General features: G+C 39.9%; 4 protein-coding genes across 9 annotated transcripts; 2 read left to right on the top strand and 2 right to left on the bottom strand.

The window, feature by feature from the left end:
• Positions 1-314: 314 nt before the first annotated feature.
• Positions 315-19,153, top strand: RB195_013749 (uncharacterized protein; the record flags this gene model as incomplete). Of its 6 annotated transcripts, XM_064203717.1 has the most annotated exons (20): positions 315-367; positions 608-732; positions 784-902; positions 963-1,063; positions 3,109-3,225; positions 3,280-3,364; positions 3,458-3,587; positions 9,665-9,810; positions 10,982-11,071; positions 11,131-11,215; positions 11,414-11,494; positions 11,685-11,763; positions 11,839-11,925; positions 12,014-12,074; positions 13,737-13,740; positions 15,454-15,537; positions 15,927-16,011; positions 16,106-16,212; positions 17,837-17,991; positions 18,666-18,800. In XM_064203717.1, the coding sequence occupies 20 exons, from the start codon at positions 315-317 to the stop codon at positions 18,798-18,800; spliced, it is 1,929 nt and encodes a 642-aa protein (XP_064059596.1). The 6 variants fall into 6 exon arrangements, with proteins under 6 accessions (XP_064059596.1, XP_064059599.1, XP_064059602.1 ...); XM_064203716.1 differs by lacking the exons at positions 315-367; positions 608-732; positions 784-902; ... (3 more) ...; positions 3,458-3,587; positions 18,666-18,800 and adding exons at positions 8,877-8,997; positions 19,118-19,153; XM_064203718.1 differs by lacking the exons at positions 315-367; positions 608-732; positions 784-902; ... (2 more) ...; positions 3,280-3,364; positions 3,458-3,587 and adding an exon at positions 8,877-8,997.
• On the bottom strand, positions 6,777-7,107 carry RB195_013751 (uncharacterized protein; the record flags this gene model as incomplete). Its single annotated transcript, XM_064203721.1, has 2 exons — positions 6,777-6,914; positions 7,030-7,107. The coding sequence occupies 2 exons, from the start codon at positions 7,105-7,107 to the stop codon at positions 6,777-6,779; spliced, it is 216 nt and encodes a 71-aa protein (XP_064059601.1).
• On the top strand, positions 7,218-7,430 carry RB195_013750 (uncharacterized protein; the record flags this gene model as incomplete). The annotated part of the gene is made up of 1 exon (XM_064203720.1): positions 7,218-7,430. The coding sequence occupies one exon, from the start codon at positions 7,218-7,220 to the stop codon at positions 7,428-7,430; it is 213 nt and encodes a 70-aa protein (XP_064059600.1).
• A 2,286-nt stretch (positions 19,154-21,439) lies between the features above and the next one.
• On the bottom strand, positions 21,440-23,194 carry RB195_013748 (uncharacterized protein; the record flags this gene model as incomplete). Its single annotated transcript, XM_064203713.1, has 2 exons — positions 21,440-21,621; positions 23,098-23,194. 2 exons carry the CDS (start codon positions 23,192-23,194, stop codon positions 21,440-21,442), a joined length of 279 nt encoding a protein of 92 aa, XP_064059594.1.
• Positions 23,195-23,639: the final 445 nt, after the last annotated feature.

Below are 23,639 nucleotides of genomic sequence, written 5' to 3'. Positions count from 1 at the left end.
TGTGAAGATCTGAGAGTGTTTTTTTATTTCTGTTGTCAATACCGGTCGATTTAAAAAAATATTTAAACTCATATTGCTGTAACATGCTGTAAGTGACGGGTTGTCTTCATCCTCATGTCTTTTCCTTTACTGTTTTCTATATTAGAGAAATAATGACTGAACTCCCATAATTGCACGTCCGTCCTACCAGAAATTATTGAATGAAACTTCATTTTGTACTGAACACATTTCCGTCAGTTATTGTCTTTTTATTATAATGTGTACGCATCATTTAAAGAAAAAACTTCGAAATAAATCTTGTGTAATTTGCAGACATGAGACGCCCTCCAGTTATACAGTTAATTCAGAAGTGTCACTGCACAGAAGGGTATAGTTTTTCTTTCGTGTGAAGGGATTTTTGCACTTATATCGTATATCAAATCATGCTTTTTTGGTCGATGAAAGATGCTAAGAAAGGTTTGGCATATTAAGTGCTATGCGAAATTTCGTTCCACAAGTACACGCGTGCATTGCGCATTTCGTGAATGATTCTTTATTTCTTGAAAATATCATTGTTCCTAAAGTAGCTTGTATAATGCATTTAGTGAATCAGTGTTCTGTTGTTCAGACCATCAACTGGTCCAACTCGTCGCATATCGCAGCTTCTTCGAACAGCCACTCAAACGAAGAACTTTTCATACATTGATCAGCTCACTAATTATTTAAAGAATAATTTCGTATTACATGAGCCAGGTAGTGCTCCAATTCAGGCAGCCACAGGAAGCTCTCAGTACCTCATTTCAGGCCGATTCCTTATCGTTCCCAAGCCATATGGTGTTTCTTGCGTAGGCATATCTCAGAAAGAAGGAGGAGTTTTTGAGAATAGTGTTTATAACAGGAAAGATGCTGATGAACTGCCTACGGTGGGTGGCAGTGTGATTACTATTGGAAGCTTCGATTGCTTTAGAAATTTGGGATTCCAGAAGAAACTCATTGATCGAAGTGTGACTATTTCGGAATGCATTCCAGGACTCGCACAGTTTTTCAATGAGCCAAATCTATCATTTTGCACCGGACTGAAAAGGTGAAATCTACCATGTTTAGTCACACTTTCGCCTTTCATTCTACTACTTTTTCTCCATAATATTTGGCCCAAAGTCTAATTTACACTTGATGAAGAAGCTGATTCTTCCACTTTTTGATGGAAAATGGAGGAGTGAACATTTAATATCGTGGTTTGATATATTATAGGAAGCATAAAATATCTGTTTTTTTAACGATGCGTTCATTGGAATTAGTCAATGCAACCATGACATTTACAGAAGTAATCCATGCACGCACTCCATGGTCCACAGTTCTGTAATGTAGCTATTACAGTGTAGCGCTAAGGACTACATACTACAATGAAAATAACAGGAATTTAGATCGAGGGAAATTTTCTGTCTGTAGCATACTATCGGATGGACGAATGTTCCATCGGCACTATGAAAACTGGATGACGGTTAGGAAAATGTTACCACGAAAAAGTGTATAGTTCAACTGTTTTCAGTAGGAAAATTGCGTTTGGATGCTAATCTCTAGACTCGGTTGAGAATTGTCTGTCAACTTTTTTGTTCATCTTCTCTTTTTTCTTTTTTGTCCTGCTCTGGATTATGTTTTACTTTTTTCATCCTGCGTCAGAAACCCTTTATTTGACGTTTGCAAATGAGCTGGGTGAGTTAAATTCTTCACCTTGTCTGACTGTATCTAGGTGAAAACTTTTTTTGTGTTGTTGTCAACGTGATTTTTTTTTTGAACGAGAAACTCCACGAAACCAGATTATTGGAATAAGACGAACTTACCCTGCAAACCCATTTCACGCAGAAATATGAAGTGAATACACACGACCAGTCTCCCCAGTTACTGCCTCCGGCTTCTTTGAAGAGTAGAACTATGGTAAATAGCAAGGGAAAGATAGCTGTTCTGGAAGACACTAGATTTGCATCTAAGAAAAAAAAAGCTGGAAATCTAAGAACGGGGTGAAGTTTTCTACCTATGTAATCACTGAAAGTTATTTTCTTCTTACTTGGGGAAAAAAATTCCTCAAAAAATCGTTACAAGTAAATATTTTCGGTCCTTAAACTATCTGCTACAGAGCTGAAGGCGGAAACGAGAGAATGAAGTCCGTTATGACTCCTGTAGGAATTGGAGAACGACGCGGCAATAAAGGGTTGAAGAAAATTTGCTTAGGATGAGGAACACAGTTTCGTTGATAAGGTATTGGTCATAGGAGGAATAGCTTGCGATTTGCTGCTGCAGTCTTCACTTTTCTGGAGGCTATTTCCCTTCTTATTTTACTTCTTGGGTGAGTATATGGAGAACTACCATTAGCCTAAATAACTAAGATAAACACATACTTCATGTTCGTAGGAGAAAACTTCCAGCTTTTGGAGAATTGTAGGAAAGATAGGCGAACACACTTCTGAGTAAGTAATGTGATAAATGATGAACCTCACTGGTTAGCTTGTTGTTTTGGAGTTTTATCAAGTTCGCGCATATAGTCTGCTCATAACGACATGAAGCACCGTGCAGTTTCGTAGGCGGCTGTGCTTGAAGCGGTGGAGAAAGTTGGAGTTTGAGGAAGAACCATTGCAAGCAATGAACAATGGTAGTAAGGGTCCTCACTCGAACTTAAATGCAACGTTCCTTTGCACCGGGCCGTGCGCAACCGCGCAGGCAACTGGTCTCATCTAAATCTACTTAAACGGCGGCGCGGGCAGTTGCGACGTGGCCCTGCGGATTACATTTCACCAAACACTGAATAATTCCAAGAAAAAAAAAACAGTGGTTGTGCAAAAGGAATTACGCTTTTTTTGTTATTTTCCATTTCTTCGAACTTATACTCAAGTTGGACGGGTGAAGAGATCTGTTCTTCGTATTTGGTGAATATGAACCTTCATTTTTGTGCAGACCCTAAATTCATGCAGATTCATACATCCACAATACCAATTCTCTTCTTACTGGATGAGGTATTAGAATTTTTCCATGTTCAGAGAACTTCTAAGAAGCACTGTTTCTCAGTAGGTTTTCCTCCTCTCTCCCCTCCCGTTATTCTTCCTCCTGTTACACTCTTGATAGTTCCACTTTCAGATATCTTTCTGGAGCGATCGTGCTGCCTGCCAACAAAATTGACTTTGAAAACGTTAAAAAGAGTATCAAATATGCAGTAGCAAAGCCATCCGACTGCAGATATCACTACAATGCCGTGTAAGTTCACTGGAAGTATCTTCTACCAATAATTTACTCCTTTTTTCATTCTAGAGCAATTCTCGTGGGATCACCACCATCGACTACGGGCACTTTGGCAGGATACGCCACATTTCAGTCAAACGGAAAGGTGTCTGAGGTGAGTTTCTGAGAGCACTGATTCTTTTTTTGTAAGTTCTTCTACAATTCTTGTATTGCTGGAGATTCCCTTATCTTAAAATATGGTTTCAAGTACATCTTCGTGGAGGGACCAAGTAATGTGCGCGCTCGAACAGGAAAATTTGCAGTAGCTGGATCTATGGAGTGGCGGGTACTGGCCAAAAAGCACGGATGCTCACTTGTAGAATTTTCAGTAAATAAATGTGAGTGCTGAATATCCTCTCAGACAAATTCACCCGCTTGAAGGAATGATTAGTCTTCAAAAAATTCGATCTATTGAAGGATTTGGATCATTTATGTTAATTCCAGCAGTAGCTGTATGGTCGGCTCAAAACGGCATTAATCACTAGTGTAGTTGCGTGGTTTTTAGCAGCTCGCAGCATCCTGCGAGCAGTCTACTTGGCAATTTGTCAAAATGTCGTGAAGTGACGTCATTCGGATCGATTTTGCAATTTTCATTTCCTTCCTTTTTTGCTTTTCTTTATGGTTTTTTCGTCTTTAAAGTTCTTTTTTTTGTGTTTTTATTGAGTTTGCTGTATTTGCTCTTGTTATGTAGATCTATAATGCATCTTTATTGTTCTTAAGTTATTGTTTTTGTTCGTGTATTCAGTTTAGTCTAATGTTCCTTTTTGTTTGCAAAGGAGGAAGTGTGGACGAAGAAACAAAAAAGAACATTAGCAAATACAAGCGAAATAAACACAATTTTGAACCTAATTCCAAAAGCAAAGCATGAACAAAAGCAATACGATAACTTAAGAGCAATATATGCAGATGCAATATAGATCTCCTTAGCAAAAGCAAATGCAGCAAAAATTACAAAAATACGAAAAAATATTTGAAAGAATCAGAAAGAAAAGCCAGAAAAGAAAACAAACAAAAAATTGCAGCCAATATCGATGTGTGTGACGTCACTTGGCAATATTTGAGAAATTACACAAGCAAGCAAGCAGCCAAGCACACTTCTCGCAGGCCAAAAAAAGGTGTCAGCGGTCAAAAAAAACCGCGTTGCACCTGCGCGGCCGCTCGTGCATCATGCCGTTTTGACCCGACTATGGTATATGAGCAGGTAAAATATGCTTTATGGTTCCTAACGTAATCTTCTTTTTAAATTCAGCGAGAATTCATATCACAACCGAGCAGTGCAATACGAGTGCAGAGACTCTCACTTTTGGAAGAACTGACTGGACTTTAGAAAAATATTCAAAATTTCGTATTCCCTGGAAAAAAATAGACTGGTTCATCCGATGACGTATATTCTACGTCATCTCTTGGAAAGATATGCGTGTGTACGCATCATCACTGTACGTTGACAGGTCCTCGCCATCTGCATGGGACTAGATATGGTAGTACATCTCCTTAAATTCGTGTGTACTGTGATTTCTTTCGGAATTGTCGTTAATGTGCTAGCTATTAGCGCTTCCGCGCTTTATTTCTTGCACTAATTTGGAGGTAGGGATGATTGAGATCAATTCGTAGCATTTTTATTTTTGTAAGTTTTTTTTTGCACAAGAAAGTTCGCCAGATATCTAACCACTCATTTCAATTGTGATTTCAATAATAGTCTATGAAGCGCTGTCTTATTCCAGTACTTCGGTCTTTTTCACCCCCAGTTTCTCTTGTATTTTTTCAAATTTGCGCAAGCAGAATCGGTGCATCTAATGTTGAAAAGATCTATGAAAATCTGGTCTTTGGTGAATCCCATATTCAGTGGAATTTTTTGTGTTAAGAAAGTTAGCCACTCTGTAATGGACAAGGGAGTAGTGGAGGGCAACTTATGCTCGTTGTGTGCGTAAAACCGCAGCTGTATGTTGAAGAAAACGTCTGACGAGTGTAGAAACTTTCTTCATTCTACCTTCCAGCCGCCATGTTCCAAAAATGTTGATGTTTGGGTTGCTTCTATTCCATTAAACTGATGTTGTTCCTCATAGATTTATTATTTAAAGGCATCACTCCACGAATATGAGGTATGAGGTGGATTTCAGGTGGGGTATTCGTATACGGGATGGGAGACTATGTAGAGGGGGTGATTCCGTCCATTTCTTCCTAATTGCCGTAAAAAACGACCAGGAAGATACGGCGCCGCACAAGGCTGGCGCGCTCCAGTCGAACTCCCTGTAGAAAATAGTGCGCCAGAACGTCTGAAGCCGTATCTTCCGGGCCGTTTTTTACGGCAATTAGGAAGAAATGGACGGAATCACCCCGCTGTCCATAGTCTCCCATCCCGTATACGAATACTCCATCTGAAATCTCAGATTCGTGTTGTGATGCCTTTAAACGTGATACATCGGGAAAATCTAAGGCTGCAGATAGGACACAAACTAAGGCTATCAACATGATGCACGGTGGCGCTCGTAGCCAGCGTCAAGCATGCCCCTGAGAAATGACCTGTTGAAAACGACCCCTATACCGGAGCTCGATTACCCGTTGGAGCAGATTTTTGCAAACGATAAAAAAACTTAGAGCTGCAACTAAAAAGTGAATAGCTCAATATTATATAGTTTCCAATGATTTACACGTGAACATCCAACAGCTGAAATGCCGAGATTGTATGAGTATAATTAAGAGTTAAAAGTTCTTAATAACGCAGCTTGGGATACTTCCAGACGTATTTTGTAGGAGAAGGCTTGCTCTCTTAGATGTTTGAACTGCTTTTTTTAGGCTTTTAGTTTTTCTTCCGAAATTTAGGTGGAACGCAAATAGGAAAATTGCTACAGAATTTCAGCAAATCTTCCCTTTCAAGAAAGAAACGGCACAGTATTATGAAAAAGCCAGCGTTATATTCTGGTCTTGGATTCAAAGAAACCTTCATAGGCATTTTTTTTTCTCCAAGTAGATTCTCTTGAAATCCAGAAAGGAAAAGTCTAGAAAGAGTAGGATTTTTGATTTTCCTATTTCCTATCTAGATTTCAGGGAAGCTAAGAGTTACCAAAAAATATTAGTGTGGTTTTTTTGCACACCAAACCTACAAAACATCCCTAAAAGTCATTATCAAAGTGTTCTTTTCGCGTGGTTTTCAGCGATCTTCTAAGCCTATGTTCACACGCCCTGAGCTCCTCTTTTTTTTGTTAAATGTTTTAAATTCAAGTGTAAGATGTAGATAATTGAGTAATGTTGAACTGCTAAATTGCTAGAGGCAATTTTATGTCGTTTCGTTCTTTGCAAAAAACTTCGTTCGGGGGATCGAACTATTGAGGTCCTATGGGGTGCGTTTGTAAAACAAGTGCTCTCTTCTTTTTTTTCAAACATAACTGATCACTATAAGCTTCCTTCTTCCTTTTTTTTGTTTCACATCTGAACTCTTCGATATTTTTTTCATGAAATAGCATAAATACTAAGAGTAATAGAAAAATACCATTTATTGAAAAAAGGACAGAAGGGATAGTAGCAGAGATTTATAAAAACAGGCCCTCTGGATCAATGGGAAGACGACATTGAGAGCATAAAATCTGATTAGGCTTAGCAACTTCTTCGTCCTCGACGCAGATTTCCATGCATCTCTTGAATATTTTTTCTCGACGTTGTTGCATAACCTAGGAATAGGTGAAATTGGTTCCAGAAGGGACTTTATTTTTGAGGGTACTTTTCAGACGTATACTGGATTCTGTCTACTTTTGTGCGTTTTTGCTTTTAAACTTAGAAGCTTACTGATTTCGTGAGCACTGGATCCAAGCCTATGGAGAGCACGGTGGTGATTAGGAAGAGGAACAAGAGGAACAAGCGCATCCTGCTGGGAAGTAGAATGAAAGAACTCACCTCGCTTTTATATGCAACTAACCTCGTCTGTCCTGTTTTAACGGAAACGAACACGATAAGAACATGGTGATGCGAGAAGTATGTTTCACTCCGATATGGTGAACACCAACACTGACTGTGCTGTTTTTGTGTTCAGCAAGCCAATGGTCCCATCGCTACTAGCGCCCGAAGGACGTTCAGCAGGTGCCCAAGCAAGATGGGTGCAGCCGATGGGCGTGCTTGCGACAGCGATCGCCGCTGCTGCAGGCACACTCATCGCCTGTCCAGGCGCATCCTCACGCGTCCATACTTAGAACCACGTCCACGGAAGGCCTCCATAATATTCCTGCTTGGATAACGATAAAGGATAAAGTTTCTGGCGTTAATCAATCCGCTTGGGATGCCCCCGCTCCCCCCCCCCCCCCCTCCCACCTTCACTTCAATTCAGAATCGTTTGAGTTTCACGAACCTATAGCTGGCCTATACAATGACTTGCGTTGGCTAGCCGATGTGTGAAGCCAGTGCTTTTATGCTCCAGACCAGTCTGGTACCAATTTATCGACCCCGGAGGGATGAAAGGCTTGGTGAGCACTGGAGCGGACTCGAACCTCCGATCGATCGTGCAGGAAGCGGAACCTCTATCCGCTACACCACACCCGTCCCTCCTATTTGGATACTCTGATAAAAAGAGCATATAAGGAAATGGAATGGTAAAACTTGAATTCCACAATGAGAAACTCGTTTGTAAATGAAGATTGTCCGGTAAAAAAAAACGGGTAAATCGTTATACTTCCAAGAATGACGGAAAAACCATGAAATAACAGAATACAAAAGTAAAACCGACTAACTAATTGAGAAGGCAAAAGAAAGCTATGTTAGCTGTGACCCCCGCTGATCTTGCTTAAAGTTGCATCCACTATATAGCATTATATAATGTGAGATACTCACTCTGCGACGTTCATAGTTCGAGGAGGCAGTGTGAATGAAGTTCGTTAGGGTGAATATAAACTGTAGGGTCATTATGATACTTATTGACGCATTTCAAAGCTTGCTTTGTATGAATACGGCGAGCGAGTATCTCTACTTAATTCATACTTTGTTACGGAGAAGATTGTGTAAGAACTATATTTATAATATAGTTCTGATATTTTGATGGTTACGATTTCTATTTTTTCGTACTACGAGTAAAGATTTGGGTTTCACGTTGTACTCTGGTGATAAATGTGAGGTCATATCATGATATATAATAACGGGCTTATTCTGTCACGTGTGTGCAGGTGTGTGTCACGAAATTCGAAAAAAGGGGTGTGACGGGTCCACCGGCGCCAGATGGTGGTGGGCTCAGGAGGTACCCAAGCGAATTGGATTCAGCCGGTGTGTGTGTGGCAGTAGCGCCGATCGCCGCTACGCCTGTCCAGGCGCACTGTCCATCCTTAGGCTCCTTCCACCCATTCCACCTAAGACGCGCATGATATTTCTACCTGGATATCCTGACAAAGCGACCTTATAAGGAAATGATAGGAAATGAGCTCTACTATGAGAAATCCGTTTGCAAATGAAGATTGCTTGGTAAAAATAACGATATATATCGGTGAGTAACTAGAGCAGAACTTGAATACAAATCTTTACTCGTACAAGAAGGTAGAAATCGTATCTATTAGAATATATTTTTGAAAGTAAGTTTTCCCGTGATTTCACTCCATATTTTCTCATGTTTAAAAGAAAAAGCTTTGTCTAGAAACAATCGTTGACTGGGGATCATGCGGCGTCCTATTCGCAAGATATACCTGCAGGGATATGATCTGCCTGCAAGGCAGTTCTCGCACTTGCCAGGACGATCGATAGCATCAACAGTCAGTCGAACACCGATAAAACAATCTAGTATTAACTGAAACAAGTAAAAAAAATAAACTAAAGCAAAAACATGTTTAGAAGGGCATGTGAATAATAAATATCACCAGAAAAATAAGGCCAGCACGAACAGGATTTCAAAAACAAGTAAAAACCAAGCTTTAAGCTTCTCAAGTTTTGAATCCGATAAGAATCTCTTGAGTTTTACATGCTACCACACTCCATGCTCACTTTCGCCATCTACGTATATTGCAGCGGTCATTATCGCATTTTGGAGTTCTTAGATTTTTGGTCAATCTGTCTAGGGTGCAAATTACGTACTGAGATGCGCTTAGATAGCATCATTTCACGACTCCTTGTATTGCTGAGTAGTAGTTTAATGTAGGTTATGGGACCTCACCTGTCCATAGTGACAACTCAGTAATTTTTCTTTCATCTCACTTTTCACCATCTTGTCTTCACATCTTTTTGATTTTTTTTTTCGTTTCTTTTTTTTCGTGATGAGCAATCCAGCTGTGCTTTTTTCTCCGAAGTAGGCGAAGTGTCTGCCATTTTATTCTCACAGGAATGTGTTCCTATCTTAAAAAGGAACGATTTTTAGAAGGTGTAACCCTCGGCGTCGACTAGCCAATGGGAAGCGATCACAGTCACGCCCCTCGGAGAATTTTTTTTTTTACCAAATCTTGCACTTTTCCAGTTGCTCGTCATCTACCGCGTCTGATGTTTTCGCATCTTCTATGTCCGATTCTCGGAGATGAACTCTACTGCAGTCGTTTGATTGAAATTGATGGAAAACCTGCAACGCTTCAACCGAAAGATATGCGTCGTGCTCAAAACAGACGGGTACGTGGAGTTCTAATAAGTAAATAAATAAATAAGTAGGTAAATAAAGTTGATTTTTCTGATTACGCGGAGAAATGATGATCCAGAGTACCACACTGTAGTGAGGTACATTGCTATGTGGCTCGAGGTTTTCTCCCCGCAGGGCTTTCGCAAGATCGGATACCCGAAAGAAATGTGGCGTACTGTTCCGTCTTTATCCTTCACTTAACGCTTCTATTAGGTTGTCTCAAAAGAAACTGCTAGCAGCGCTTAGTTTTCGACGACGACTGGGCGCCTACCATGTTCTTTGTCTTCGAGGGATTCGTTTGCATTAGAAAAATGCTAAAACCAACGGCAGCAGTGGCTGCTGGAGATAACGTTTTGTACAAACGCGAATCACAGTGAGCGGCGACAATCGGCGGCCGTCTTGCCCTGCTTAAAGGCATCACCCCGCGAATGTGAGGTGGTACGGATTTCAGGTGGAGTATTAATATACGGGATAGTAGATTATGGAGAGGGGGTGATTCCGTCCATTTCTTCTTAATTGCCGTAAAAAACGGCCCGGAAGATGCGGCGCGTGCACAAGACTGGCGCGCTCCAGTCGAACCTCTTGTGGAAAATAGCGCGCCGGAACGCCCGAAGCCGTATCTTCCGGGCCTTTTTTTAGGGCAATTAGGAAGAGATGGACGGGATCACCTTCTCTCCATAATACCTCCATGTACTATCCTGTATACGAATACTTCACCTGAAATCTGTACCACCTCAGATTAGCGGGGTGATGCCTTTAAAGTCGTGCAGCATGCGTGCTGAATTTCTGATTTTCGGTCAATCCTCACAAAGCAGAAATATTTTCATTGAAAATTAATCAAATTCAATTATAAAAAATAAAAAAGAACAACAAAATGAGACACTGAAAATCTACCAAAACATTGGTTGAAAAATACTTTCGAAATAACTTCGAAGCAAGGGATTTACGCAGCGCGCATTTCTTTTGAGACAACCTAATATTATTTTCTATTAGGGAACCTATACGAATACTCGTGTAAGTGCTATGCTTACCCACTTGTGAAGAACGCTATTCATATGCTTAGCGTGCTAGAATTCCGTCGACAGCGTCGCGGTTGACCAGTGCAGGTTGCCACAGTGTACGTCGAAGTATGCGCAGTTTTAGTGGAAATTCTTAGCAATTCAGTACTTCCCGAAAGCTCTGACTGATCATTTCGGTGTAACTGCTTTGGAGTTACAGAAGTCGATGCCTCTTTACTGCCACGTTCATTCAACGGTATGCAAATAAGAGTTTAGTTTGATAACCATACGAACGCTTTTAATTTTTTTTCTAAGATTTTCCCTCGTTTTGGTTGGATTATTGGCCGACCGAAGAGTGAGCAGGATGTTGCGGATCTCTATGCGAACATACCACCTCCTCGTAAGTTCTAGATTGTATTATTTAATGTTGTATTATTTATTGCTAGTATATGAAGTAGTGATGAAGCACCATTAATATTGTATTATTTATTACGGTACTATTATTACTTCAGTATTATTTCCGACAGAAACTAGTTATCACTTCCGTAGTTGTTGTTGATTGTATTGAATTAATGTTGTACATAATTTCTATTTTCAGAGCATTTTCTCGCTATGGTGGAGGCGTTGGGAATGAGTGACAGTTTAGCGAAATACCTCCATGAAGATGAAATAGAAGATAGTATTATTGGAGGAGACGAGAGATTTTAATGCAAAAAAGTGATATTTACAGCAAATTTGCATCACTCTTGCGAGAAATTCGTGCACATTCATCAACTGCTCGTAAAACTCATTGTTTCTGTGGAAATTTCCTTACTACGGGATCTTGTTGATTTTTTTTTTTGTTGTCGTCACTACTTACTTCTTCTCAGTAGCACTGTTTCTGTTGGGAAAAATATGTTTCGACGTTGCCCGTTTTCGACGGTGCTTGAATCTTGGCATGTTGAACATGTAGGTTTTGCTTTATTCGCTTGAGTTGTCGCCAGCACTCGTATAGATTTTCTTCATTAAGAAGTAACATTTCAGCGTTGTCGGCTTTTTCTATATTGTTTTTTTTTTCTTCATACAACATTGTGGCCACCATTATTATCTGACATGTGTCTGTACTGATTGGTAACATGATTGTGTTTCTATTTGACTAGGAAGCTTGGAGTTGGCAAGGTTATAGTCGGACTCGATCGCCCAATTTTTCTTAATTAAGGCACCAGTTGGGCGGCAAATCAAAGCGATCGATTCTCGATGCTCGATTGACTTATACGTCGGTCAAAACTTCCTAATTCATCCTCATTTGTATCCTGGAAGTATTCGTTCATGAGTGAGCTCGAACATTCTGAATCCTAACATAGGGATCAGTGAAATCTGTGAGAAGTACAATTCTGTCCTTACATACCAGCAATTTATTTTCTCAATAGTAATGGTGTATTGATGCAACTCTGGTTAGCGGTAATATCTTTTGATAAAAATCTGCGTTTGTTTGACTGTTTCATCTGCGTAACTGACAGACGTAACACCATCCAGTCACCATCTCAATCGAACGTGTAGGCGTCAAATCTAGCTTGGAAATGAAAAAGCTGATGATTGATCCAACAACGAATTCGACGGGATCACTTTCTCTTTCAGCCTTCAAAGCGTTAAGCAGTCGAAGTTCAATTTGATGTCTTTATGATATGATGAAGATATAAGATAGGCAGCAATGCTATTTTTTTAGGTTCAAGTATCAATAGCGAAGAAAAGGCTTTGTCTATGTTCTACCAGTCCTGCTAGATCATCTCAGTCGAGCAAAACTGTCTGTTTTCGATATAGTCTTAGATCTAATCTAGGAACTTTAGATCTAGAAATTGTAGAGTTTTTCTCGAAATCAAAATCAGTGACTCAGCCGTTGTTCTCTCTATCGATCTATGTACGCGTCAGTTCAGCAAGATTTCATCTGACACTTAAAGAACTTTCTCCGCCTCAAAAATCCTCTTTAAATACTACAGAATGTTTGGCAGCGGTTATAAAACGGGAATTAGAGAGTCATCTGAGGTCTCTACTGGTGACATAGGTGACCGCAGAACCCTTGCTGGCTGATTCCAGGTTTTAAGATGAGGTTGAGGAACCTCAAGATCATTTGGTTACCACTACAGAGAAGAGAAGTACTTCCAGTGTGGCCCTACATTCGTTTATATGTTGAATACTTCGGATGTTGAATACGATCACAAATGTTTAAAACGGTTGCCCAATTTACACAGAAATGGGTACTGCGGAAATCAGTATGGAAATTTTTCTGTTTACAATTATGTATATAAGAGTTCCGAAAATGACAGTAGTCAATGTGAATGTTCGAGTTTTCTTCTTCCAAACCTCTCGATTAGTCTATCGATTTTGAGAATTTCCATAGCCATTAGGAGGAGTTAAAAGACTATTACTGAGCTTAATTTAGATTTGATTATCTTATTCTTAGCTTATTCCCCAAAATTTGCTGCAACTGCATTGCAGTTTTTTGTTTCAGAACAATAAAAAAAAACTTGGTCGTTTTTTCATAAATTGCTTTGAAGATTTTAAGAAATACTTAACTTGATACGTTATTCAACGAATGAACAGCAGTAGAAATCCACAAATGCTTGAAGCATCTGCCCCGGCTGCCTCACTGTTCTAAGCAGTTTCCGGGACATAAATCACTTCAAAAACCCGCAGTATCTCAGTTCGACGGCGGCTTCCACCGTATTCGTTCTGCTTCACTGTCCCGACGACTCTCTCCAATGATCGCAGTGTCTAGCCACCCCCGCTTCCCTGGCCGCCAATTGATCGTTTTCTTCGTGGGTGGTCTGCTCCCGCCCACCCGGGGACCTCCTCGGCTAGCTATCCTTTGATATTGCCGAATTTTCCCAAGTTTCTGTGCTGACAGATCGGGACAAACTTCGATGGTGGGCTGAGAGCTGGAGGCAGGTCAGTGATTCTGTTTAAGCTTAAATTCCTTAAATTTGCAGCTTTCGGGGATCTTGGTTGATATGAATTTGTTAAGCTGCTAAAATTTTAATTCTCTGTAATACATGTGGGGAATTTCCTTTTCTTCGAAGAGGCGAAATTTTAAACGAATTTCGAACAAGTAGATTCGATTACAAATAGAAAAAATCCTTGAAATCCAAATACGAAGAGCAAAGAATGAATCGATAATCAGCTCAGTTTTCACCCAGATGTAGGAAAGGTGGCAACGATTCCCAGGCTTGTCACCTCTACCAAAATATCCCCGTACTGTTTATAATTTGATCTATTCCCCTCGAGTACCATTCCGAGCAATCAGCCATAATTGAGGGTCGCATGATCTACGTTAGCGGTTTTGTCATTTTTGTTATTGGTTCCTTGAATGTTGTCGATTTCTGTCCGCATTCGCGATTCGTTTCGTTCTCGTCCGAATTTTTCTGTCTATTCAAACTGTTAGGTACAATATGGCAGTTTTAAACATGAAGCCTATTTTTTTTTCTGCTCAAGTTTGGACGTTCAGCAGATTTTTTTTTTGCTGAGAAGTAGAAAAAATCGCTATTCAGAATGGAATTTTGTTGTCATATTTTAGTGCTCCAAGAGTTATCTTCCACTTAAGAATACACATAGTACAAAAAGCTGAATTTGCAATTTAGTGTTAATTATAACATTGCAGGACAACCTCCTTAAAACTCAAATGTTAAGGAAAACGAAGTAAATTCCCCTAATTTTGCTATCCGTATCTACAAATTAAATTCTAATGAGTTATTTGTATTAGATGTACATTTCTTCACCTTCTCGACAATCCTTTGTCATCACTTTAAGCACCTGTCAGCAACATATTTAATTGCGTGCAACACAACTTTTCTTATTATTTTTGATTGTAAGCATTTTTTGGTTATCTGCATTTTCCTAGGTCTTAGTTCTACACTTCACTTATAAACATATTATTTGTTTCGTGTTTTTTTGCCCTTATATCCTTCATTTATTCCATCTTTTTATCTGTACATTGTTCAGTTTGAGTTCAAGATAGAAAGTGCCTTTAATTCCAATTGATGCTTATGATAATAATAAATTATTTTAATAAAACCAGTAATATTAACTTGAAAAGCTTGAAGAATGTGAAATTGGAGTCCTTAAAGAGTAATGTCGAGAAGGAGGAAAAAAAGAAAGGAACAACTCTATGAAAGATGTACCTCACGATCTCGACTCCAAAAGAGATACCATAATTTTGTTCAAATTTTGATTTTGCTATAAATGAATGGGTTTTTTTTTAGTAAACATGGTGGTGATTGGTGATGATGATGGTTTTATAAAGATCCGTTTCCAAGGAAGTCATTAAATTTTTTTCTTTTTTTCTTTTTTTTTCTCTTTGGTCAACTTCCGAATAAAAAGAGAAAAAATATAAACTAAATTTCAAAGACTGAAAAACACGGTTCTCAATGCAATTGATGCAAGCAGAAAAATTCTTACGTATTTGGAGCCGTTTTCACAGATAAAAAAAATAGGGAAAAAATAAAATCCAGTTCAGGAAGGAAATTCTAGCAATTTTCAGCAACTTTTGAAATAGGAGTAAAAAGCAAAATGCAGATAGTAAATTGAAAAAGAGAAAAATTTATAAATACTAAAGTAATACTCATCTCAGTGTAACTTACTGCTAGTAACTCATCGCTCGTTAAGGATTGCTCGGGGCTATGACCTACCGAGTTCCCGCCAACACAGTCCTTCGTGTCATTATCATAGCATCTGCGGTGCTTGCAACAGGTGAGCCATTTCTTGACCAGTTATTGATTTCTTCTTAAATCTTCGTAAGTTTCTTTGTAATATTTCGGTATTTTAAGTAGAAAATCATCTCCAAGTTGCATATTGTTGAATTCTTTGTTTTTGTGTTACTTTGCACTGATTCTATAAATTATATCATAAAAACAAAGATAGAGGCTGATATTAAAAAAAAAGATGGATTGTTTGAACTCCTGCTAATGGATTCACTTTTATATCAGCCTGCCCGGAGGCTCCCCAGTAGGGAGGGGAGGTCAATCCAAAACAAAAAAAAAACTAATATATTAAAAAAAAGCAGAAAAACTGGTGTATTGTAATAAGTACGAGTACAGTATATTAAAATCTTACATGTGTTCAAAAGCAATTCATCTCAGATGTGAAACTTGATTCCCGCCAAATTTCCGTCCACTGTTGCCCACACGAGAAGGCAGAATGCTGTGAGGATGTTATCGAAAAAAGGTAAGCCACTGTTCCATTTTTATTCTTAAAACTAATCTGATAACTGCTCATCTAATCCTCTTACTTTTACTGGAAATGATCCAGAAAATTCTAGGCTACCGCTTAACTGCTCAATGAATTTTGAAGATCTTTTGTCCGCATCCAACTGTATCCAGAAGGAAATCTATGGAGCAAAGAGCATAGAATTTGCAAGGATCGAGGGTGAGTTTTTTTTTTCGCGAAACTGAGATGCATACCCCAAAAAACTATCGTGTTAAGCTAGTGTTATTTTGAAATTAAGCGGAAAATAGCCCATTGTAGCCATCCTACGCCAGCTAAAAGATATCGTCGCATCGATTACTGTATGCTAGAATTGGAAACTCAACACTGTCATTGGTACTCCGCTAATTTCCACTTAACAGCGTAAAGTCCGTCCAAACGATTTCTTATTGTCTACTGCGAATCACCTTCAACTCTTCCAGCTACTGTACAACTCGCTGCACTAGTAAAGCAACAGTAGCGAAGCTCCTGTTAATTCCATAGCATAGCGTTTTTGATCTACTGAAGTTACGCCACCGGCGTTGCTTCAGGACAGTAAACATCGTCATAATTGCTGGGTATTATGATTATTATGTCCCCAGGAGTGACACATTGTAGCTCCGCTTACCTGAAATCGATTAGTAGATAACTAATTACCGTTGAACAGGCCGACATAAACTAACATATCCCTATTGGTCTATTTATTTACCAATAAACATCATTTGAAATGACTGCGAAACCAGCGCGCCTTCTAGTTCAACGTCTAAGCTTATACTGAGCTCTTGAGAATAAGTGAATAAATCTGTTCATCTCCACCAATCAGAGATTTTAGTCACAGTAGAATTGTAGCAATTCATTAAATTCGGTTAGTAAGTTACTTGTTTGAAAAGCAAGTTCAAAACAAACAGTATATATGTCCCGGACATGGTTAAAGTAGACAAAATAAAATGAAATGGAAAAGGAAATGGAATAAAATAAAAATAAACAAGATTAAAATAAAATATCTTCGCAACCATAGTTCAGATGCGGTATTATAATCCCATTTTCATTTGAAGAATTCTCTGTCCAACTATTCTAAAGCGTTACAATAGAAGATATAAATGAAACAGGGTCCCACAAAGAGAATTATGATCAAGTACGGTCAAGAGCTGGAAAAAATTTTGAAGAATTCATCGACCAGCTCGGTGCAGACATCATGCACACATATAGAAGGAAAACATTAACTGAAAATTGGAAGAAGTATGATGTAAGTGACGGCGCCTGCTGAACCTTTCACTCAGTACGGTTTTAACACACCCTTACGAGTGCAGCCGGGTTAAAGGCATCGAATCTGAGATGTTACGGATTTCAGGTGGAGTATTCGTATAGGAGATAGAGTAGATTATGGAGAGGGGGGTGATTCCGTCCATTTTTTTCCTAATTGCCGTAGAAAACGGCCCGAAAGATACGGCTTCGATCGTTCCGGGGCACTATTTTCCACAAGGAGTTCGACTGGAGCGCGCCAGCCTTGTGCACGCGCAGCATCTTCCGGGCCGTTTTTTACGGCGATTAGGAAGAAATGGACGGAATAACTAACCTCTCCATCCCGTATACGAATACTACACCTTTAAGACGACTTGATGGCCCAGGCGGCGATCGAGGTGGGACTCTCGCTAGTTCCAGAGATTAACAAGGGTCCCATTGGCACAGAGTCGTAGCCCCTCACGTAGTTGCACTAGGCTGTGGGTGGTTGTGGGGCGACTGGTGGTGATTAGCTGCGGAAAAATACTCTCTCTATTTTTGCAGTAAGGATTACCTCCACTTCCAGACGTCGAATGTTGTCGGGTTTTTTCGAACGAAGCGAAAGATCCAGCTGAAATATGCCTATCAACATGTATTCGCGTGCTTCGTTCACCATCTCTGCGATCAATCGATAAGCTAAGAACAATGAAAACCTGTCGACCTAACAACAAGGACTACAGTGTGGGTTTTCTATATATTTACATTAAACATCTAGCTGTAGAATTGCCCGCATTTCAAGCATTAGCGGATCAATACTTCAAAAAAGATAAGTATAGATAAGATAAGATACTATAGATAAGAGAAGTATAATCCATGGTTCTTATAATTATTTAGTAGTTTACTTCATTCTAACACAAACGCAGAGAAATGTCAAAGCAAGCAAAGGCCCCAATTCGCGACGGGCTGGATTTTTTTCGTTTTATTGCGATCTGTAGAATGAAAAGTAATAAAAACGTCGCTATTTTTGTGATTGCATTCAATAAGTGAAACGCGCAGCGAAATGCTCTAAATTCTGTCAAACATATGCTAGTTCGTGATTTGCTAGCTACGATCCGTTTACTGTATCCTGAGCAGAAAGAAAACCACAGAAAATCGGTGTTCGAAGACTAACTACAGGGCACGTGCTGAGAGTATGGTCGGGTCAAGACTGCCTGATACTCGGTGCAGTTGCGTAATCGGCTGCGCTCGAAGCGGCGGTTAGAATCGTCAGTCATAGCTGCAGTCCGAGTTATGTCCCAGCTCGATCACCGCGCCGCTTCGAGCACAGCTGACGTAGCGCCGCACGGAGGTTCAGTTCGTTTCGATCGTACTATACCGTACTCTGTTGTATCTTCACTAAACAAGAATGATTTCAGTGTTTTCGAAGATGTCAGTCTTTTCTAAAATCCAGGAACAGCACCTCCATCAAGTTCCCCTATCTAGCCGTTTGTGATCTTGCTGATCGTCTAGAGACCGGGGTGTTATATATAGGTCCTGAGGTGAAGGACTAAAATTTTGTAATCTCCGACTTGAAGTGCTTTAACATCGCGGGTACTATTGTCGGGCGAGTTTTATTTTTGTAATAATTCGCTGTTTTACCAGAGTCAAACGCCTTAATGACTTGTTTTCTTTCCTTTTTTTCCGATGTTATGCTAGGTCTCAATAGACCTCTCTTAGGGAGAATAGGGCTAATGTAAGAGGTGCGTATTGATCAAGGAATAGTTGCTCATTCTCTCTAATCCCTACGCAGTAGGTGTCATAAAGCATGTGAACGCATGCACAATTTTTTTCGTAATCATCTAGTTTTTTTTTCACAAGATGTTCATAGGTCCCTCATGCAAGAAAAGGTTCAATTTCAAATTAATTCTTCTCCGGGCATCTTGTGGCGCTATTAGCGACGGAGGCAGATATCTCATAACATTTGAAATGTTTCTGCAATTCGACGCTTAGATTAACATGCTTAACGATCTGTTCCTCTTCTGCATAATTCTTAAAATAAGTCAATATTATATTAGTGTTTTTCATCCTGAAGGATTAACATTAATCACAGTTTTGGTCAGTTTACAGAACATATTTGCAGTATTTTATAAGGATGTTCAAAATTGCAATAACTGTCGAATTTCCTACATCTTTCCTAACTAAATCATAGAAGTCGATCAAGTACCATATTTACTGCATGATCGCATCCCAATCGCAGCGTTTGTCATATGCATGTATACAGTTTAAGTTGTCATATTTTCTTTCGTCATTGTCATGCTTTGCTGTCATCATATCGTTGTCATTCTATGGCTTTAGGTCATTAGTGTTGTCATACAAAGCTTACTGTCATCTAAAGAATGTCATAATTTCGTAGAAGTGTCATTTTTCATGTCATACTTCCTTTACACGTTTTGTCATATTTTTTCTTTTTTTTTCTTTTTTTTTCTGGGTCAGCATGCGTAATGCCAATTTTTGGGTACTTGCTGATCACTGTTTTTGTTCTTGTACTTTATGTCGTTTTGGAGCGTTTGTGTCATCGCTGGTAATAAAACAGTTTAAAAAAAATCGTTCAAATATTTATTTGAAAAGTAAGGTTGGCGGAGGTGGGGTTGTGCTGTGATGATTGGCTTCTTTGTCGTTTGCAACAGTAACTCGTCCTGTTTCTCTGGCCCACTTGATTTGGACGTCCAGGGATTTAAAGGAAACTCAATTCAAAGCAGTTTGTGCGTGAAAAAAACTACGATTGACTGTTGGTGTTTGAATGAGACGGTGGTAACTTCATTCTGCATATCCTCTATAACACCTAATGCCTTGAAAGATGAAGACTCAGGAATAAAAAAAAAGGAATTAGATAAAGTTAAATTAAAAACGAAACTTATCGAAGGAAAGAAGATGCTTTTACACGAACAACCGTGATAATCCCCTCCTTGATACTTCGTTGTTTTTCACTTATTTTTCTCCTAATTCCGCGGAAGAAAATTCTGTGAGATTTATGTCTGGATGAACAGATTCAAATCTTCGTTCGGCAGCCTCAGATAAGCAGCTGCCATACGGCTAAGAAGAAAAATCAGTTCCTAAGAGCTTTGCGCTTTGAGCTGTGGATCAAAATCCTGCTAAAATCCATAGCTTAACAAAGAAGCGGATTGCAGACTTTATTCAGTTATCATTAGAGGAAAGGAATTTCGGTAGATTGTTGTGTTCATTTATTTCTTTTTTCCTTCGGGATTTTCTTCACAATTTTTTTCAAAATAACGAAAACACTCAAAGATGGAGTGGGAATGTTTCCTGAAAGTCGAATGATATTTTTACGACAAAGACTAATGGAGGGAGGTGTAGCGCGCTCGGTAAGATGTTCCGCTGCGACTTCGCGATCCATCGCTGGTTCGAAACCGCTCTTGTGCCGACCAAACCCTTCATCCCTCCGGCGTCGACGAATTTGTACGAGACTTGTATGGGAGGATAAAAAAAAAACACTCACTTGACACATTGGCTAACCTTCGCAAGTCGTTATATAGATCAACACGCGCTCCAAAACACCAAACAATTCAAAGTTGAAGTGAACGCGGTGGCGCATCCCAGGAGGATTGATTAACGACGGACACTTTATCCTTTATTCCTTATGACAAAGACGAAAGAGAACGATGTGAACATACATCGGTCAGTATCTATAGTCGGGCCAAAATGACCTGAATCGCGAGTGTAGTTGCTCGAAACAGCGCGATGGAGGCAGGAGATGGGACCGAGTTGGGACCCCCGCAAATTGCAGCGGTGGGTGGTGCCAGCAGGGTTTCACCACACTCCTAGCTGCTATGCTCCATCGAAGCGCCTCGAGAGAAGCTGTGTACGCAATTGCGTACGTACTTCATGTCGTTTTGATCCTACTATACTATATGTTTGCCAGCGCGCCCGCGACGTTCGACTGGGTGTTGGGACAACGAAGGGGGTGTCAGCAAAGAGAATGAGTGAGTTGCGGTCGCGTTGCAGGCGTCCGAACAAACATAAGTCCCGGTGACTACTAGCGACAGGGGCTTCCGGTGTGAATGATACCCTTGACCTAATGTCAGTACTGTGGTCGCGTAGTAGTTTTCCAGAAATGAAAAAGAACAATCTTACAAAGGTCCTGAGAGTCAACCGTTCGTTTAGTAAACAATGTTTTTTGTCATCGATCATCTCACGACTTACAATCTTCATCACGAGGAGAAATCCACGAAGTTTTACGGGTTTCCGTTCGTAGATGATGCGAACACGGAAGTATATAAGTCGGCCATTGATCGGCGGCGAATGGCTTCAGTTCATTTGCTTGTCTACAGTAGAAGAGGGATGTTACTTGTCTTCGATTTCCTTTCAGGTTCTCTGGAATGAGACTGCTTGAAGTGTTAGAATAACCAGTGGATCCTTATTCCCTAACTTGCATTACGTCTGGTGTCAGCTAAATTCATAAATGTGGCATAATCATCGACTCAGAAACAGCATGGAAGATGTTTAACATCGAGAAAATTCTCTCCAAAAAAAAGGGGCGGGGGGACACTAGAGAGACCTAACACTAATGCTTAGGCGTTAAGGCCGTGATTGATTTGATTACTTACTTCGAGAAATAAGGGCGCCAGTGAGTGTCCCCTCCTCCAACGACTTTTACCCACTGGTTTCTCTATTAACTCACTCCTTTGTTTCATCCTTCCTCTTATCTCCTCAGAGTTCAATGTTTCGAAATATTTTGGGTTTCCTCATCGAAGACGCTATCAAATTCAGTTATTATTTTAAAGAACGCCCAAATTCGTCACAGCCGTTTGAGAACGACAACAACGTTTGTTCTCGCTGATTCATATCTCATAAATGACGTCCTGCGTTTTCTGAACAGGATCTGCGCATCGATTTGCCCAGTCTGCCGCTGTGGTTATGTTTTCTACCGCAGTTACGGTGTTCGATTGCTTGCTTGCTTTCTTTACCTGTTCGTCAACGATTATTTGCGTATTTGTTCCCTAGGATAACATTTTTTAAACTTTATCGTAATTGGTGAGTTGATCGGCCGATCTCCTGTTACTCTGTGGGAGGTTTCCAGGTCATCTTTCTGATGTTGTACCATTGGTAGCCTCAAAAATGTTGCGGAACCCTCTTGATAGAGGATTCGCTCCGCGGAGCGATAAGATAAGCACTTCGATTTTCTACCCATATGATTGTGTTGCGTGCTCTCAAACATCCCAGAGAATTTCTCTTTCGTTCCACCGAAAAAAAAAGAAATCGGGCAATTTATAAGCGAGTTTCCCTTCACGTCCAGAGACTTCAATAGGAAGTAATTTGATCAGCTGAGAACGCTTTGCGAACGCATAGAAATGAGGACACATAGATTCAGGTGTCCAGGAACAACGTAAATCTTAGCTTCTTTCATTTCCTTCTCTTTTTTGGCTTTGTTCCGCTCTTTAGGTGTTAACGTCATTATGAATATGATTTTTTTGTTATGGTTTGTTATCGGGCTTGTATGTGCTTCCAATTCATCGTACGACTGTTTCCACCTGGCAAAAGTTCATGTAAAGATTGCGGCATCTGTCTTAACATTAGAGAAATCGCAGATTAAATAAATATGTAAGTAAGACGCTTAGGTACTATGACAATGTGGATTTTAGAATTTTTTGTACGAAAGGCATCTTTTTGGAACCAAAAAGTACAGAAATGTCGAGGGTTTCGTTTCAGTGTTGTGTTTGCCAGCTGCTCTGTGGTGAGCACAAAAGCAGTGATAAAACTGTGCTGACCATGCTCAGAATTCTTCGGGAATTTCCCGAGTATATTCTGAGAGTGACGTCTGCATGTTTCGCGTTTCTCGACAAACCTCACTTGATCTAGTCATTCGACTGGCCGATCGATCATTCAATTCGATCCCAAGCAAGGTATTGATCGACTTCGCCGAGTGGTTGACAACGTGGCACTGCATATCAGACCAGGACCAGCGACTTAAAAGATAGAATATTCTCGAAATTTGACTCTTCCGTCATGTGATTTAGAATGGTGATTTACAAGTGTGAAGCCAAATTTTCAAAGTTTTTTTCTCTGTTCCACTGCATATGAAAAGACCTTTTCCTGTAAATTAGAAGCTTTTTGAACTCACTTTATCGTCGACCCTTTTTTGTCTTATGGTTCGTTTCGATCGAATTCCAATGGTGGTATTCGTAGAAAGGTTTGCCTTATTCGTGGCCATCATCGGAAAAACATGTGATACGTAAAAGTCTACCTTCCTCGAATCTTGACTGCAAGTGGTCGATTGACGACGTCAAGCAACAGCCAAGATTGTTAACAGTTTTCATTACGGCTAACGTTTCAACGTTGTCGCGTAGTAATATCTGGAACTTTTGTGTAGTTCAGAAGTGTTAAAAGGGATA

The sequence above is a fragment of the Necator americanus genome, chromosome V, assembly GCF_031761385.1.
Source record: "Necator americanus strain Aroian chromosome V, whole genome shotgun sequence".
Taxonomy (NCBI): domain Eukaryota; kingdom Metazoa; phylum Nematoda; class Chromadorea; order Rhabditida; family Ancylostomatidae; genus Necator; species Necator americanus.
The sequence above is the reverse complement of the archived record's forward strand: the minus strand, read 5'-3'. Positions and strand labels throughout refer to the sequence as shown.